We start from the raw sequence: 15,581 nt of genomic DNA on the forward strand, positions 1-15,581 counted from the left end.
GTTAATCTTGACTAAGCAAATGCTATGAGTGAACTTGGCCATCATATTATTATTATTATTATTATTATTATTATTATTATTATTATTATTATTATTATTATTATTATTATTATTATTATTATTATTATTATTAATTAACTTATATAACGCCCTTAGGACTCAGGGCAGTTCACAAGGTTTTTAAAAAAACTACAATTACAAAAATTAAAAACAATTAAAATGATTACATTAACCTTGAATACATAAAAATCCCAATTAGAATCCAATTAAAACCCCAATTAATACTCTCCGTCCAGGCCAGAAAGCTCTAAGAGCCAGGTCTTCAGGTCAGGGACAGTCCTAAGCTCTACAGGCAGCTGGTTCCAAAGGGCAGACGCACCCACAGAGAAGGCCCTCCCCCTGGGTATTGTCCGCTGGCAATCTTTTACCGGCGGTACCCTGAGAAGACCCTCCCTGTGGGAGCGCACAGGAGGAAGGGAGCTTGATGCTGGCAGCAGGTGCTCCCTCAGATATCCCGGACCCAAGCCATTTAGGGCTTTATAGGTCATCACCAGCACCTTGAATCTCACCCGGAGGGCAACCGGAAGCCAATGCAGCTCGCGGAGCAGAGGTGTTACGTGATTATGTGATTAGGGTTAATGGTAACTAGAATTCAACAACCAAATTTTAAGATTGATAGGTTCAAAAAAGAAGAAGGAAATAATTATACAAGTTGCTCAATAAAGATAGCAAAAAGCTTACAGATAACAAAAGGCAGAGCTCATTTTGGCTTAAGCCTTTTCTGAGAAGAGGATATGTATTTCACAATACAACCGTGAAGAGAGATAAAGGAGCATGTTTGCAGTAGAGTATAGACAATGCCTCTTGACCTTCTGTGAGGGCAGATGACATGTACCTTACTTAGCTATTGAAAGAACTTACCGATCTGGCCTGATCTTTTTTTAAAGAATTAGGAAACAGGTGATTGGAAGGCACATGTTTCAAGAGGAAGAAAAGGAGAAACCTAGGAAGTAGAGAAAAGTGAACGATGCCTAAATGGATGCTTTCATTTGGATTTCTGCACTGGGCAACTGGTTGGACTCTATAATCTAGATCAGTGGTGGCGAACCTATGGCATGGGTGCCAGAGGTGGCATTCAGAGCCCTCCCTGTGGACACCCGCACCATGCCTCAGAGGTGGCAACTGTCCCTCTTCAACCAGCTGCCCCCCACAGGTGTCCCTCCCCACAAGCGAAATTGAGGTGACCACACCCACCTTGGTCACACCCACCCAATCTTCCATGACCACCACAGCCAGACTCACCCAGTAGGCCACGCACACCTGGCACCCAGCGATAGATAAGTGGGTTTTGGGTTGCAGTTTGGGCACTTGGTCTCTAAAAGGTTTGCCATTACTGATCTAGATGGTCCTCTCTCTTTTACAGGTGGGACCACAAAGTATGTTAGGGGTTAACAAAACACAATTGCTGCATGCATGGAACATGCTATGCCCAGATAGTCGATACTGTGATTTAGCAAATGCTAAACCACAAACAAGTCTAAGCCTATTCTATAGTTGTACAAAGGAAGCCTACAATTCTAAAGACTTAAACCATTTCTTCCTAAGATGATTCCAATGAATGTAAACGCAACCAGAAAACACTGACCACGAGACACTGACTCAGTTCCATTCCCTTTGCACAACAATATGTACAATGTCTATTCAAAGCCTCTTGACTTGGTTCCTCTGTCTAGGAACATGTTCGAGACATTGCTTCCCTTTGGCTTGGCTTTACTGCTTTCACCCTTCAAGAGTCATGCTAGCAGCCTGTTCTTAGTCAGTAACATAGAACTCCATCCATGGAAATGGTTTAGGCTGCATCAGCCGTTAATTTACTAGCTCTATGCAGCATTAACAGCTTTAGCCTATGACCACTTGCACTGCCAAGTAGATGGATGGGCAACATGCAAATTGTTCAGTAATCGGTGCTCTAGCAAGTATCTTGTCCTGGGGGACGTATCATAACACGAAAAGCCTGCTGCTCAGAGCAGCCACTCAACCAAATCTCCCCTCAAGCTGAAACCTACTCAAACCAATTACTCTTCCATTCCCAGCTGCTGCAAGAATCACCAATAAGCTTGTCCACAGCGCAGAAAGAGAATAATGAGGTCTGCTTACTGAACATGCCCAAAAGCGTAAAGATCCTAATGCAGCCCTAGAGCTGCATCAGTTTGAAAAGCACAGGAGAAAGTGTCTTGCCTACTGCCTGCCAGTAAGTAGGCACTGACCTTTGGTATCCTCACATCTGTGCTAATCACAGTTAGAATATGACTACAGCAGACCCCAGCTTTAAGTGGGAAGGAAATGTAGTACAGAAAGAAGTAATGATGACAACTGCTATATCAGAACCATCACAGATGGCATCTGGAGCCAGCTGTTTCTCTTAGTTAAAATTTTACATTCTACAATAGCGCCCATCCAACATTCCTGCAGCTTGAATTATAGCCCAAATATATTCCATTTTGGCAAGAGGGAGCAGAAAACAGAACCAAACAGTTGGACGTTATTAGGGGTACAACACTGGAAAAGCATTCTGAACAAACGAGAGTATTCAGGACACCAGGAAGTATCAAATACCAATTCTACTTCAGAAAGGTCTAATATTCACAACTTTTAATACTCGTGGCCAGCTGCTGATCCTCTGAATATAGACTTTGGCAAAAAAAAGTGCCATAAGGATCACATCCCACTTATCAAGACTACAATAGATGTGATGTGTAAGTCTATGTATTCAAAGCAGTAAAATTTTCTCTTATGTCCTAAGGATCTTCCAGCATCTGCCCAGATGCCAGCAAACTTTATGTTGTCCTAGAAACCTTAGGGAATTTCTCTGTGACAATATTAAAGAATCTAATTTAGTAGCAGCTTATGAAATAAGCCACTTTCCAAAGACTCAGCAATGGCATCACTTCCAATTTCTAACTGAGATGAGTTGATCTGAATGAAGTTAACTGTAATATCAGCCAGAGAAGCAAGATACTGGAAGGCTGCTTCTCTTGACTTTTGAAAAGAACATGATGACTCTGTGTAGCAAGATAACCTTTCTGGTTGCATCTGTTAGCCAGGAAGAAAAGAGCAGCTGCAACAAGATTGCTTATTGCTTTCCCATCAGAAAGTGTTTAAATGCCACTTGTCCTTGGACTGCACAACTGAAACATACTGTAGACTTCAACCAGTGGACAAAAGAGTGCTGTTTATACACGTGTACAAGGGACGCGGTGGCTCAGTGGGTTAGGACGCTGAGCTTGCCGATCGGAAGGTCGGCAGTTTGGCGGGTCAAATCCCGAGTGCCGTGTAACAGAGTGAGCGCCTGTTACTCGTCCCAGCTTCTGCCAACCTAGCAGTTCGAAAGCATGTAAAAATGCAAGTAGAAAAATAGGGACCACTCCGGTGGGAAGGTAACAGCGTTCCATGTGCCTTTGGCGTCATGCCGGCCACATGACCACGGAGACATCCTCGGACAAGCGCTGGCTCTTCGGCTTTGAAATGGAGATGAGCACCAGCCCCTAGAGTCGGAAACGACTACCACGCATGTGCGGGGGAACCTTTACATTTACCTTTTACGCGTGTTTGAGGCAGGGAATCATTTCATCATCATACAAAACTATCCCAGGTCAAAACATAGAGTTTTGGCTTTCCCAGTGACCAAAATGGGGAACAGAAGTGGTCATTGTCTTATGAAAAAATGGTGCAAGACATTCGTCCATGCTACGCAACACTCGGACAGCCCTCTCAGAAAGCAAAGCAGCTCAAGTTCTATCTAGCATGCTGAAGCTGCATATCCCGCCTGGTCTGACCAGCCACCCTTCCATTCAGCACTGAAAGCAGCAACGTACACACACCACTTCTGAATCCATAGACTGGGTAAGGTGGATGGGGTCATGAGTCGCCGTGTGATCATTCCTATTTTAAGGAAACATGACCTTGATTATCCACACTTATAAGGGGCCCTGTTCCACAAAGCAATGATTGCTCTCTTCATATGTTTAGATTGCCTCACAGAATTGGCATTCTTTTTATCTTCCCATTAATCAGAATTGCAACTCTTCAGCTTGCTGCTCTTTTATTAAGAATATTCCTCCATCAATGCCTTCAAAGGTCATGTCGTTATCACAGTCCTTTCTGAGAGAAGGATTTTTCCAAAAACCTTATGCTTCCACTATTAACGTTATTTATTAAGGCTTTCATAGGCAAAACTAATCTTATTTTGTCCCAAGCATAGCGGTGATTTTAAAAAATGTATAAAAGCCTTAATTCCTGCAAAAAAGGCTTGCTAAGCTCCAATGCTGTAGGATCATTTTATTCTTTAACTTACAAGTCCCATCATAAGCAAATCACAATAATTGAAGTAAGCCATATACGGGGCCCTTCATCCCTTAGTTTATTCCATTGGAACTGGTGGCATCCCCTCAATGTCCCGACACTTGGAGTTCACCAGTTCCCTGCGGATTTCTGGAGAAATCTGGGAATGGTTGTGAAACTTCAGCAACTCCAACAGAGCTTCTTTCTGCTCAGAAGACAGGTCCTCTTTGTAGCGCTGGGCAAATGTCAAGAGGCATTGATGCCACAGGACAGGGAGGGTCCGCTGATCTTTCTGAAAGGCTAGAAAGTGAAAAACTAGAGCATCTACAACTCGGAAAGGCAAGGCATACTTCTTGTCAATCAGCAGACGGAGAAAAATGCTGTTGGCACCACTGTATTCCATCTCAGCAATCTTTAGCATAGCGGCTCTAGCACAAGAAAAGGAGGAAAGAATGGAAATTACACTTGAATGCATGTTTATATAACAATCTGATCATCTGATTGCAAAAATGAAGTGAAGGGTAATCACGGGGCAAAACATTTAAGGGAATTTCCATATGCTTTCAAATTTGCTTTGTAGGAGAAAACGGAGATTCCTAGTGATGAAGGAAGTTAGAGGAATAGCAAATCCAATCTCCCTGCTTCAAACCCAATGCTTCTAGGCATAGATATGGCCATGCCCACTGGGATAATAGTTAAGTTTCACACATATAGAGAACACCAAATTGGGGAATGATGCGTAAAGCTGACAGGCACTGGCCAAAAGGCAATGTGGGTTGTGGTTGGAGCAATGAAATGCAAAATGGCCATAATTTAGGTTGCTAATGTCTGTTACAGATGGTGCTTCTGTGCTTTGGGGACAGCCTGATTTGTATAAGTAAGAATCTGAGGCTTTTCTTTAAGCTTTATCTCCTTCTTGCATGGGTACCTGCTATTGTCAGGGCATAAGAGTGGAACCAGTGGAAAAACTGACAACCCTATTCCTGGCATGGAAGTAATTTTTCCAAAACATTTAGGCCACAACAATCATATTGCATTGTTGAACCCAAGGAATAAGGAAATGCCTAAATACAAGAACATTCCATATCAAGCAAGAATTTTGTAGCAGGCTGTTTTCATAATTCTCACTGCAGACTCTCAGTCCAGCTATTAGCATAGCATCAGAGAATATTTTATTACGAAGGTATTCTGAAATATTTTTTTCTACCGAGACACCAACATAATTTTTTGCCACCAAGATTTGAGAGCTAAGGCTACATGGATGAATGGCAAATCAGACCGTTCTGCACATTCGCATCCCCAGGACTATTTCCCTTCCACTGTTAATTAGCTCAGCTCTCTTACCCCGAATGAAGGACTGGAATAGAGCATTTGGTGAGGATGCTGCCCACAATGATTGCTTCTCGCAGTGTGCATGTTCCAGACTCGCACAAAGGGATGAGGATTCCTGGGAGGGAAAGGAAAGGGTGAGTTATAGATAACGTAGCCTTTTCTAACGTAACACACACACAAAAGAAGTTCACACTAGCACACCAGCTTCAACTTGATTTTTCATTCTTCAAGAACCTGAAACTTCAAGAACTGCATTGTTCTTGGATTAACCAATGTCCTTCTACTGACCTATTACCCTATGGAGTGGACCAACAACAAATTCACTGATCTCCACTTTCTGCTGCTAGTTATGGTTCATTAGTGTTACCAGGGTTAGCCAGCCTTGATCTTGCCTCCACTAATTGTTGGTCCTGAGTCAAGGATTACCTATATTTCATTTCCCTACACCTATTATCGGAATAATGTATGGCCCTCAGGCTAAGAAAATTTATGCACCTCCTCTCACTGCAGTCCCTATCAAATTTCGATTTTTCCTGCCATGTTGTTCTTGCCAGCTAGTGTTGATCCATGCCAATTTATCTTTAACCATGTATATGTGCAGATTTTGGGTCGTTACCTAATCCCAGCTTACATGACAAAAAGCATTATCTTTTAAAGGTTTTTTATTAGATTGCAGAGGGATAGCAGAAAGCTGGATCCCATCACCTCTGCAAGAGAACCCTCCTCCCTTGGGTTCCTTCTTCTATCACTTGTTGCTTGGCGGAAGCTATTCTGAGGCTGCAGTGGAGGAAGTCAGTCTCTGCCCTGATCCAGCTGACGATTCAGCAACACCAGTTCCCCTTCCTTTTGAACTGTTTCGTTTTCAGCGACTTGGACTGAAATGGGTGGCCCCATCCCACAAACTCAATATCAGATTATAATCCTAAAGAAAGAGATTGGCTTCACTGAATTTGAATCTGTCAGAATCTTTTTTTTTTGTTCTTGCTAAACTGGTGCTTGACACAACAAAAATTAATTTGTAGTGGTAGGGGAAGAAATCCTGTCTGACAAGCAAAAACAAAATGAAGGCAAACACGTATTGCAGTTCAGAATGAAACTTCTAGCTCACATATCCTATCATATTGCCTTTTTAAGTAAATTTATTACAGAACAATGATAGCAGTGAAGTGTAAGAGAATAAATCTGAAACAAATGCTCAGAAGATGAGAACATTAGCAATGTATTTTCTAGCTGATACCAAGAAACTAAGAATTGCTTGACAATTTTATATTTTAAATTACCATTCAATTGTAATCAACTCACCTTTGAACCATGCTCCGGGTTTGAACAAGGCCTTCTTCAGTGCCATATAAAGATGGAAATTGAGGCGCTTGTATTCAGCAATATCATCTCTGATTCGTGGGAGAAGCACGAGATTGTAGAATCTCTGGGCCATCCTCTCTTTAAGGTTAGAAGAAAAAATTCTAGAACAGATAATAAAAGCATGGGAGGAAGGAAAGGTGAAAAAGGAAATATTCCAGCTGGGAAAACTAGATAAGTGAAGATCAATTGTTTTATAATACAGTATAAATATCATTTTAGTATCCTTACAATAATCTCAATAAACATTTTGTACTATCACCAGACTTCAGGGAAGTTCACACATACAAAAGGCAAAACCTAAAAAGGCCATATTAAAAACCAGATTTTAACGTCTCTGACTCTCGTAACTATCTTCATCAAGAAAATCTTTGCAGGGGTTTTAATGTTCAGAAGAAGATATGGGTAAAGGTGACTATTTTGGGAATAGAATTCCAGAGAATTCCAGAATTTCTGTTCCCCTTCGAGACCATGCTCAACCTCCTCCAGGGTGATCCATTTTTAGTGAACTCAGAAGGGCTCTGGAAGAATTTCTTCCCCAGAAATGACTGAAAATGTCCAAGATATAACATTCTGGTCAAGACAAACCTGTTTAAAATTCTCTGTGAGAAAGAATATGGAGTGTCCCTAAACTGGGTCACTGAGGTGGTTTTCATCTACCATCTGTTGAACTAAATGCTCTGGTTTTGTCTTCCTAATCCAGCCTATGTATAGTGCAAGAAAAATGTTTTTTTTATTGAACACTTCATTTTTTCTTGACAAAAACGCCCATACAGGACTGCTGGATATGAGTTTCTTTTATGAGAGGATTATGCCTACCAATAACATTCAGAAGCAGAAACGCCATCTACAGTACTAGGGTACATAGAAAATGCAAAAATATTAATAACTGCACTTCAACATCCCACACTAAAAAAATCTGAAAAGAGTGACTTGGGATTTAAAATAGTTTAGCCTCTTTCACTTTTATAACACAAGCTTGATTTAATGTGTTGAAACTGTCACTCTTAATGTGTCCAGCTCAGAAAGGAGCTGCCAATGAATGAAAAACAGCATGGTAGCAATATTTATAGCAGAATCCCACCTTGTTGCTTGGTACATGGCAGCTGCCGTCCATGTTTCTGGCTCTGTGATATAAAGTATCTGCTCCCAGTTGGATAATGCTGGGATGATCTTGAAGGCTTTGGGCAGTTTTCCACTTCTGTATTTTGACAACACCTTTAGAAACATTTTAAAGTGATTAATTATATGATAGCAATTGTCAGCACTGCTTAATTGCAGAGCTGTGTTTACTGTTCACAAAGTCTTTGTAGCAAAGGGAAATATCGGGGATCCTTCACTGATATTACTCTATTTTTCTTACACATCAGCAATGGTTGTGCTAACTAATAAGCTTCATCAAAAACATTTCTAATTAATATTAACAGCTATAATAAATTGAAGTGCAGTGTTAGTTATGAATACCACACACAACTGGTTGTACTAGAAAGTTTTTTCAGCAAGTAGCTCAGATTTATATACCGTATTTTCCGGCGTATAAGGCTGGGCGTATAAGACGACCCCTGACTTTTGAGAAGATTTTCAAGATTTTTCGTCTTATACGCCAGAAAATACTTACATGCCAGTTGCCAAGTGTCCGACACAAGCCCGATTCAGCCCCGTCTGATGCAGATGGTGCAAAGCCGCCCTTTTGAAGCCCAAAGGGGCTTTTCCTTCCACCCACCCTTTGGAATACACGCAAGAGCTGCGTTCACATGACACGCTCTTCTAGGCTAGACTCTGCAAACGGCACACCAGAAGCCGCAACCACCGCGGGAACTCCGAGTCCTCGCTTTTCGGCAGCCTGCACAGCCAAGCGTGATCCGGCTTTGAGATCGCATTTGCAGATGGAGCAGCCGCCGCGTCTGGAGCCAAGCCCTGCCCAGGAGGCGGTCAGCCAGGCGGGCCCAGAAGAGGCCGGCTGGCGAGGGCCGCTGCGTGGTCTGCGGGCGAGAGGGGCGCCAGGCCACCAAGTACCGCTGTCCAGGCTGCCGGGAGAGATAGTGGGTAGCAGGGCGCACTCTGCTTATGCTCAGATGCCGCTTGGGCGAGGGGCTTCCTGTCACTCCCAGGGTCTGGCGTTTGCAAGGGAGAGGGGAAGGGGCTTAGAGGCTCTTGGGGGTGGGAAGGGAGGGTCACGTTGGAGGGGGGACTGGACTAAGGAGGCTTAAAGTTGCTTTGCAAGAACGGGGGCATTCGATTGATTTATGTACCCGTATTTTCCTGCGTATAAGACGACCCCCGACTTTTGAGAAGATTTTCATGGGTTAAAAAGTTGTCTTATACGCCGTAAAATACGGTACATGAATTACAAACACATAGCCAACAAAACACATACCCATTACACTTACTTCTTTGACACCTTTGTAGACTTCTAGGACACGAGGATTAAGCTGTGGCATGGGTTGGCCAGATATTTCTGACATCACTGTCTCCACCTCCGTCTGTTTTTCTGTTAGCTTCTCCATGATAATGTCTGCTAACGTGCGCCTAATAAGTGCCAAATGGAGGAAAATACGAGTAGATAACATATTCAGCCCCTTATTAGAAAATTAAGCAGGAGTAACAGCATTAAAGGTAATTCTTAATCTGACTTGTAATAGATCAGAATAAAATTTCTTAGGTGACCCTTCACCGTCACCTGACTATGATTGTTCAGTTCAGAAGATTATGGTAAAAACAAGCAACTTGAAGGTAGCAACGTCTTTACTTATATTAACATTTAATACTCCTGTCCAATCTCTTTGAAAAATACAAGCTTATTTTTTACATTTAGGGTAATTTAGGAATTCCTCTTTGTTCTCCCATGCAGTACCCAAGCCTTCTTCAGAGCAGATTTGGGGTGCATACAATAGTTGCAGTGGGAACAGAACAAGCAATGGATAAGAATTAAATGCAGACACAGCTAATAAATATGTTGTACTTTTCAAAATGCCAATTTCATAGCTTTTCATACCTTCAAATACTATTTATTCCACAAAAGTTAAAAATGAATACATCTAAAAAAGTTTCATTCCAAAGTTTCTGCCAATAAGAAATGCTGTTTTAAATCTATTCTATCCATTCTACAACTATAATATTAAAATAAAAGAAGAAATTCTAAGGGAGGTAAACTATATATTTTGCATTGTGTTTCAAATTTGTAAAGATAGTACCATTTTGGGATTTGGATACATTATCAAAATATTTAGATGTGAACCTCAAGATTTTAAATGCAATATTCTGTACCCAATAATTAAAGCACCATCTGCTGGTTAAACAACAGCAGCAAAAAGAAAAGAAAGTTTTAGAATTATAGAGTACCTTATTGCTAGCTGAAACATTGAGTTCACCATCCACTAAGGCAGGGGTAGGCAACCTTGGCTCTTTTATGACTCGTGGACTTTAATTCCCAGAATTCCTGAGCCACCTGGCTCAGGAATTCTGGGAGTTGAAATCCACGAGTCATAAAAGAGCCAAGGTTGCCTACCCCTGCACTAAGGAGCACTGAGGCATTAGCAAGATAACATCCCCAACCCCTTAAGATTTGCATCTATACATCCACCACTATTGGAGGCTCCTGAATAGGTAATTTTTTTCTGAAATAGTCTGAAGCTGCTTAGATCCATTAGGAGACACTGACAAATGGAGAAATTGTCACTCTGATGTGTACCATTTGAACTGCAATGTAGGAACGGAGAAGTTCCTATAGTGGATTTGAATAAAATATGGTCCACAGAATTTCTAAACATAAACTATAAGAGCCTGATAACTAGTGAACTAAAATCTGCCCAACACCTGCACCTACTTATATAAGGAATTATGATTCAAAAACCTCCTTAGTCTTGGTTAGAGCTTCTGAATGAAACAGTTACTATTTAGCATGGTGTTACTGCAAGATGGACCAGGGCTTGACTAGTGATAGAAAACAAGTGAATTAGCTATCTAAACATGACCAGGATCTTATTTACAGTTGGTAGAAAGAATTAGAGTAGACCAATCTATGGTTTTGAATATTGTAAGACTGAATATGAAACATAATTGTGTACAAATGATTAATGTGTAATTGCTAAAATTTATGAACTTTTATTGAAATTTGAAAAAGTGTAAGTCAAAAAAAGTATGATAGAATGGGCTAAAAATCTTGGTTATGATACAGATGGAACAAAAAGAAATGTGGTTGAAAGGATTTAAATTTACAGTGTGTTATAATCTTAAGGGGGTGGTGGTGCAGTGGCTCAGCCGTTAAAGAAGTTGAGCTTATCAATTGGAAAGCTGACAGCCCAGGTTGGAGATCTGAGCATCGTACAACAGGGTAAGCCCCTGTTACTTCCCCAGCTTCTGTCTATATGCAAATGCAAGTAGATAAATAGGTACTTCAATGAGAAAGTAACAGCATTCTACGTGCCTTGATGGTCATGCTGACCACATAACATGGAAATGTCTTCAAATAACACCGGCTCCATCAGCTAAGAAACGGGGATGAGCACCACCCCCTAGAGTCAGAACTGACTGGACAAGGGATACCTTTACTTCTATAATCTTAAATTAAATTAAACTGGCTTGAAACTCAACATTAAAAAAACTAAGATCATGGCACTTTTCAGCAATAGAAGGGGAAGAAATGCAAGCAGTGACAGATTTTATTTTCTTGGGCTCCAAGTTCCCTGCAGATGGTGACTGCAGCCATGCAATTAAAAGCCGCTTGCTCCTTGGGAGGAAAGTTATGGCAAACCTAGACGACATATTAAAAAGCACAGACTTCACGTTGCCAACAAAGGTCTGTATAGCTGTGGTCTTCCCAGAAGTAATGTGTAGCTGTGAGAGTTGGACCACAGAAAAGGCTGAGCACCGAAGAACTGACGCTTTCAAATTGTAGTGCTGGAGAAGACTCTTGAGAGTCCCATGGATGGCAAGGACATCAAATCAGTCAATCCTAAAGGAAATCAACCCTGAATATTCTTTAGGACAGATACAGGTACTCCTCAACTTATGACCACAATTGAGCCCAAAATTTGTGCTGTTAAGTGAGAAATTTGTTAAATGAGTTTTACCCCATTTTATGACTTTTCTTTCCACATTTAAGTGAATCAATGCCGTTATTAAATTAGTAACACGGCTGTTAAGTGAATGCGGTTTCCCCATTGACTTTGCTTGTCAGAAGTTCGGAAAAGGAGATCACATGACCCTGGGACATTGCAACCGTCATAAATGTGAGTCAGTTGTCAAGCATCTGAATGTAAATCACATGACCATAGAAATGCTGCAATGGTCATAAGTGTGAAAAACGGTCATAAGTCACTTTTTTCAGTGCCATTGTAACTTTGAACAGTCACTAAACGAACTGTTTTAAGTTGAGGACTACCTGTACTGAAGCTGAAGCTCAATACTGTGGCCATCAAATGCGAAGAGACATTCTGATCCTCTTTACATTAATTATAAATGCAGTTATAAATTTATCTCTTACTCTGTGGCTACAACCTGTCTCCCTTCTTTCTATAATTTATCCTGATTAATCAAAAACACAAATCATAAGCTCATTTTTTCTGTTTTCTGCAAAAAGTCCTTGAGGTGTTGCCAGTCGGGAATAAACATAAATATTGCCTTTTCTTGGCTCAAATTAGCCATCCCAACAAGTTCCATTTACATCATCTGATCACAATTTATCCTAGATGTTACCATAATATCAGTACTTGATCATCTGGCTTACCTCACTGGTGGGTTCTTGCTCATGAACATTTCAATGGCTTTTTCGTCATCTGGATTTACAGTCATCTCTTCACAATAGTCTTCCTTCTCCATAGCTCCAGCTGTCCCCAGCACTGGCCACTCATCATCCTCTGCATCTGAGTCTCCATCCTTTGAGGTAGGTCCTGAAAAAGAAAGAAGAAAATATTTTAGAGGAAGCAACTTTAGATTACAATACATTTTTCATTTAAATGAGTAAAGTGGGGGAAGGGGTATTTGTTACATCAGAATGCCCATTAAACCCAATGGCATTTAATTAATTTCTACCTTATCTGTTAGGCCTACATAAATTGAAATGGGATTTTATACAGGCATATTTTATGCAAAATACTACACCACAATCTATTAAATGGAGAGTTTACTGAACCTATATAATGATTATGTGTCATCAAACTGTGTTGACTTTTGAGTCTTGACCACCACACAGATGTTTTCCATAATGGTGTCTCCCTAACCTGGTCCTTCAAGTCTTATATTTAATACAACACTATACAATATCATAAATATGTAACAACAGGAGCTAGAAATCAGCCATGTACTAGATATTAAAAAACATCAAATTTTATTTCATTATCCTGGATAAAGAAAATAAAAGCTCTAAAGCAGGGGTGTCAAACTCAATTTCATTGAGGGCCGCATCAGCATTGCGGTTGCCCTCAGGGGGCCGGGTGAGTATGGCCTGGGTGGGCGTAGCCTACTGGGTGGGCGTAGCTAGAGTGCGTATGGCCTACTGGGTGGGCGTGGCCAGCTCTACATCGTTTGCCTCAAGGGTGCCTATGGGGGCCTGGGCAGGAGTGGGACAGATCTGAGGGTCTCTGGCAGAAGGAGGGTCTCTGGGCCAGGGCCAAGGCAGTGGGGGCCGTTCCCTCACTGTTTCCAGGATGGCTTTGCGGGCCACATGAAACCACTTCGCGGGCCGGATCCGGCCCCCGGGCCTTGTGTTTGACATGTCTGCTCTAAAGTGACACAAGTCAGAAAGATTTCACATTTCTGTTATTGTTTGTGAAAAGCTAACCATCCTTCCTGTCTATTAAAAAATGAAAACAGCCCAGGAGTTACCGTCAGAAGTTGTAACTCCAGCCTCCCTCAACTGATAGTCTGTATGAAGGAAAAACAATGATTTTCAGTCTGAGTTCAAACATAATTTTAGAACCTAGGCAGTTTTGCTTTCTCTGACAGTTAATCTCCCGGAGGGAAGCTGATCAAACTCCTGCTTGATCTCTCACGGCTTCTTATATTCTTGGGGGGGGGGTGTCGGTGTCTCCTGCAATAGAGATTTATCCTGCAGTTTCTCACAAGTGGCCTTCCAGGTGGTAACTCTCACAATTTGCATTCTGAAATCCAGGAGGCCTGTACCATTATACTAAGACGCCTACTAAAAAAAAATCTATCCGTTCCCCCTGGCTTTCCCTGCGTAAATCTTTATGGATTACTTTTTTTGTCCTACTTTGTTGCATATTGTAGTTTATAATTTTTCTGGTAAACCGCGGCAAAAACGTTCTTTAAAAAACGCGTGTCTTTCGAAACACTTTGGCTGGGCAAGAAAATGCCTTATCCCGTCTTTCCGCTACTCTGCTCCAGCCACAAGCTTTCTAGACACACTCACCCAGGACTGTCGTCTTCTTCCTGGGCTCGTGGCTCTTGCCGGCGCCGTGCTCGGCCTCCAGCTCGTCTTGCTGGATGCGAGCCTGCAGCAAGATCCGCCGGGAGAGCTTCTCGTCCACATACTCGTCCTCCTCCTCTCCCCCGCCACCACGCTTCCCTGCCTGGCCCCGTCGCTTGACCCTCGTAACGGGCTTCACGGCATCGCTCTGGGCAATCTGTTCGGCCAAGGGGACGCTGGTCGTCGTCGTTACCCCACCGGAGCCTCTCGGCCGCTTCGCCTTCGGCATGATCCCCGCCGATGGAGCACGCAGCTCCGGGAGAAAAATAGGGCTGTCCACGCGCATGCGCTCATTGCGCGTCACCCGGGTGCAGAGCTACCACTGAGTGTAGAGGTGACTCCGGAGATCCTAGCGACTTTTTTTTAAAAAAAAAAACCCTCTCCGAGAGACGTAAGTGGCAGTTTCCTGCTTTTTCTTTGGAACTGTTGTTGTTGCTGTCTTCGCCTGGCCTTTATGTGGTACTGTATGTGGTACTTCAACACAGATGCGATGCACTGTTCTCAGGGGAAAGAAGGCGTGTAGTCTTTGGCCCGTCGAGAGTTTAAGATGAAGCTGTACGAGACTCGGTAGATAGGGCGGCATATAAGTCCCATAATAAATAAATAAAATAAAGTGTACTTTTATTGCAAACTGAGCGCAGACAGACTTACATTTGATCAGTTCGGAACTATTGATAATTCCTGTCGCCACCACTGCAAATAGTAGCCTTTCGACTTGCTCACTTCATCAAAAGTTGTCCACTGCCTTGGTGGAGCAGTGGGCTAAGGCCTCCTTAAGTAACACCAGCTGCCTGCAATTAGTGCAGGTTCGCATCCCACCAGGCTCAAGGTTGACTTAGCCTTCTATCCTTCCGAGGTAGGTAATATGAGGACCCAGATTGTTGGGGGCAATTAAGCTGACTTTGTAATAATGCCGCTTGGGGGTGTATGAAAGCCCTAATAAGCAGGCATATACATAGAATGAAGGCTTAGCAGTGCTAAGCTTGTAAGCCGCCCTGAGTCTTCGGAGAAGGGTGGGATATAAATGGAATTAAAATTAAAAAAAATTTGCACGATCCTTATAGTAGTGTGATCGCAGTTGCCCTAGATAAGGTTAAAACCCCACTCCCTTCTAACACCG

The 15,581-nt window shown here is 42.2% G+C and overlaps 2 protein-coding genes across 2 annotated transcripts in view; both read right to left on the reverse strand.

Annotated features, from left to right (window-relative positions):
• Positions 1-15,581, reverse strand: part of PRICKLE4 (prickle planar cell polarity protein 4) — a 326,491-nt gene that overhangs the window by 172,554 nt on the left and 138,356 nt on the right. The gene's annotated exons all lie outside the window — the stretch shown is intronic.
• Positions 4,324-14,716, reverse strand: BYSL (bystin like). Its single transcript, XM_081322389.1, has 7 exons — positions 14,405-14,716; positions 12,761-12,923; positions 9,423-9,561; positions 8,117-8,250; positions 6,976-7,136; positions 5,686-5,788; positions 4,324-4,769 (listed from the first exon to the last, which is right to left on the reverse strand). Exons 1-7 carry the CDS (start codon positions 14,688-14,690, stop codon positions 4,421-4,423), a joined length of 1,335 nt encoding a protein of 444 aa, XP_081178515.1. The 5' UTR covers positions 14,691-14,716; the 3' UTR covers positions 4,324-4,420.

This window comes from Vipera berus, assembly GCF_964194415.1.
Source record: "Vipera berus genome assembly, chromosome: 3".
In the NCBI taxonomy this organism is placed as follows: Eukaryota; Metazoa; Chordata; class Lepidosauria; order Squamata; family Viperidae; genus Vipera; species Vipera berus.

Excerpts from the sequence above, each read along its gene's own strand:
- BYSL (XM_081322389.1), bottom strand. The coding sequence starts at position 14,690 with ATGCCGAAGGCGAAGCGGCCGAGAGGCTCCGGTGGGGTAACGACGACG. Across the intron at positions 12,924-14,404 it reads GAAGAAGACGACAGTCCTGG|GACCTACCTCAAAGGATGGA; the intron begins GTGAGTGTGTCT and ends TTTCTTTTTCAG. Across the intron at positions 7,137-8,116 it reads GCCATGTACCAAGCAACAAG|AATTTTTTCTTCTAACCTTA; the intron begins GTGGGATTCTGC and ends TATCTGTTCTAG.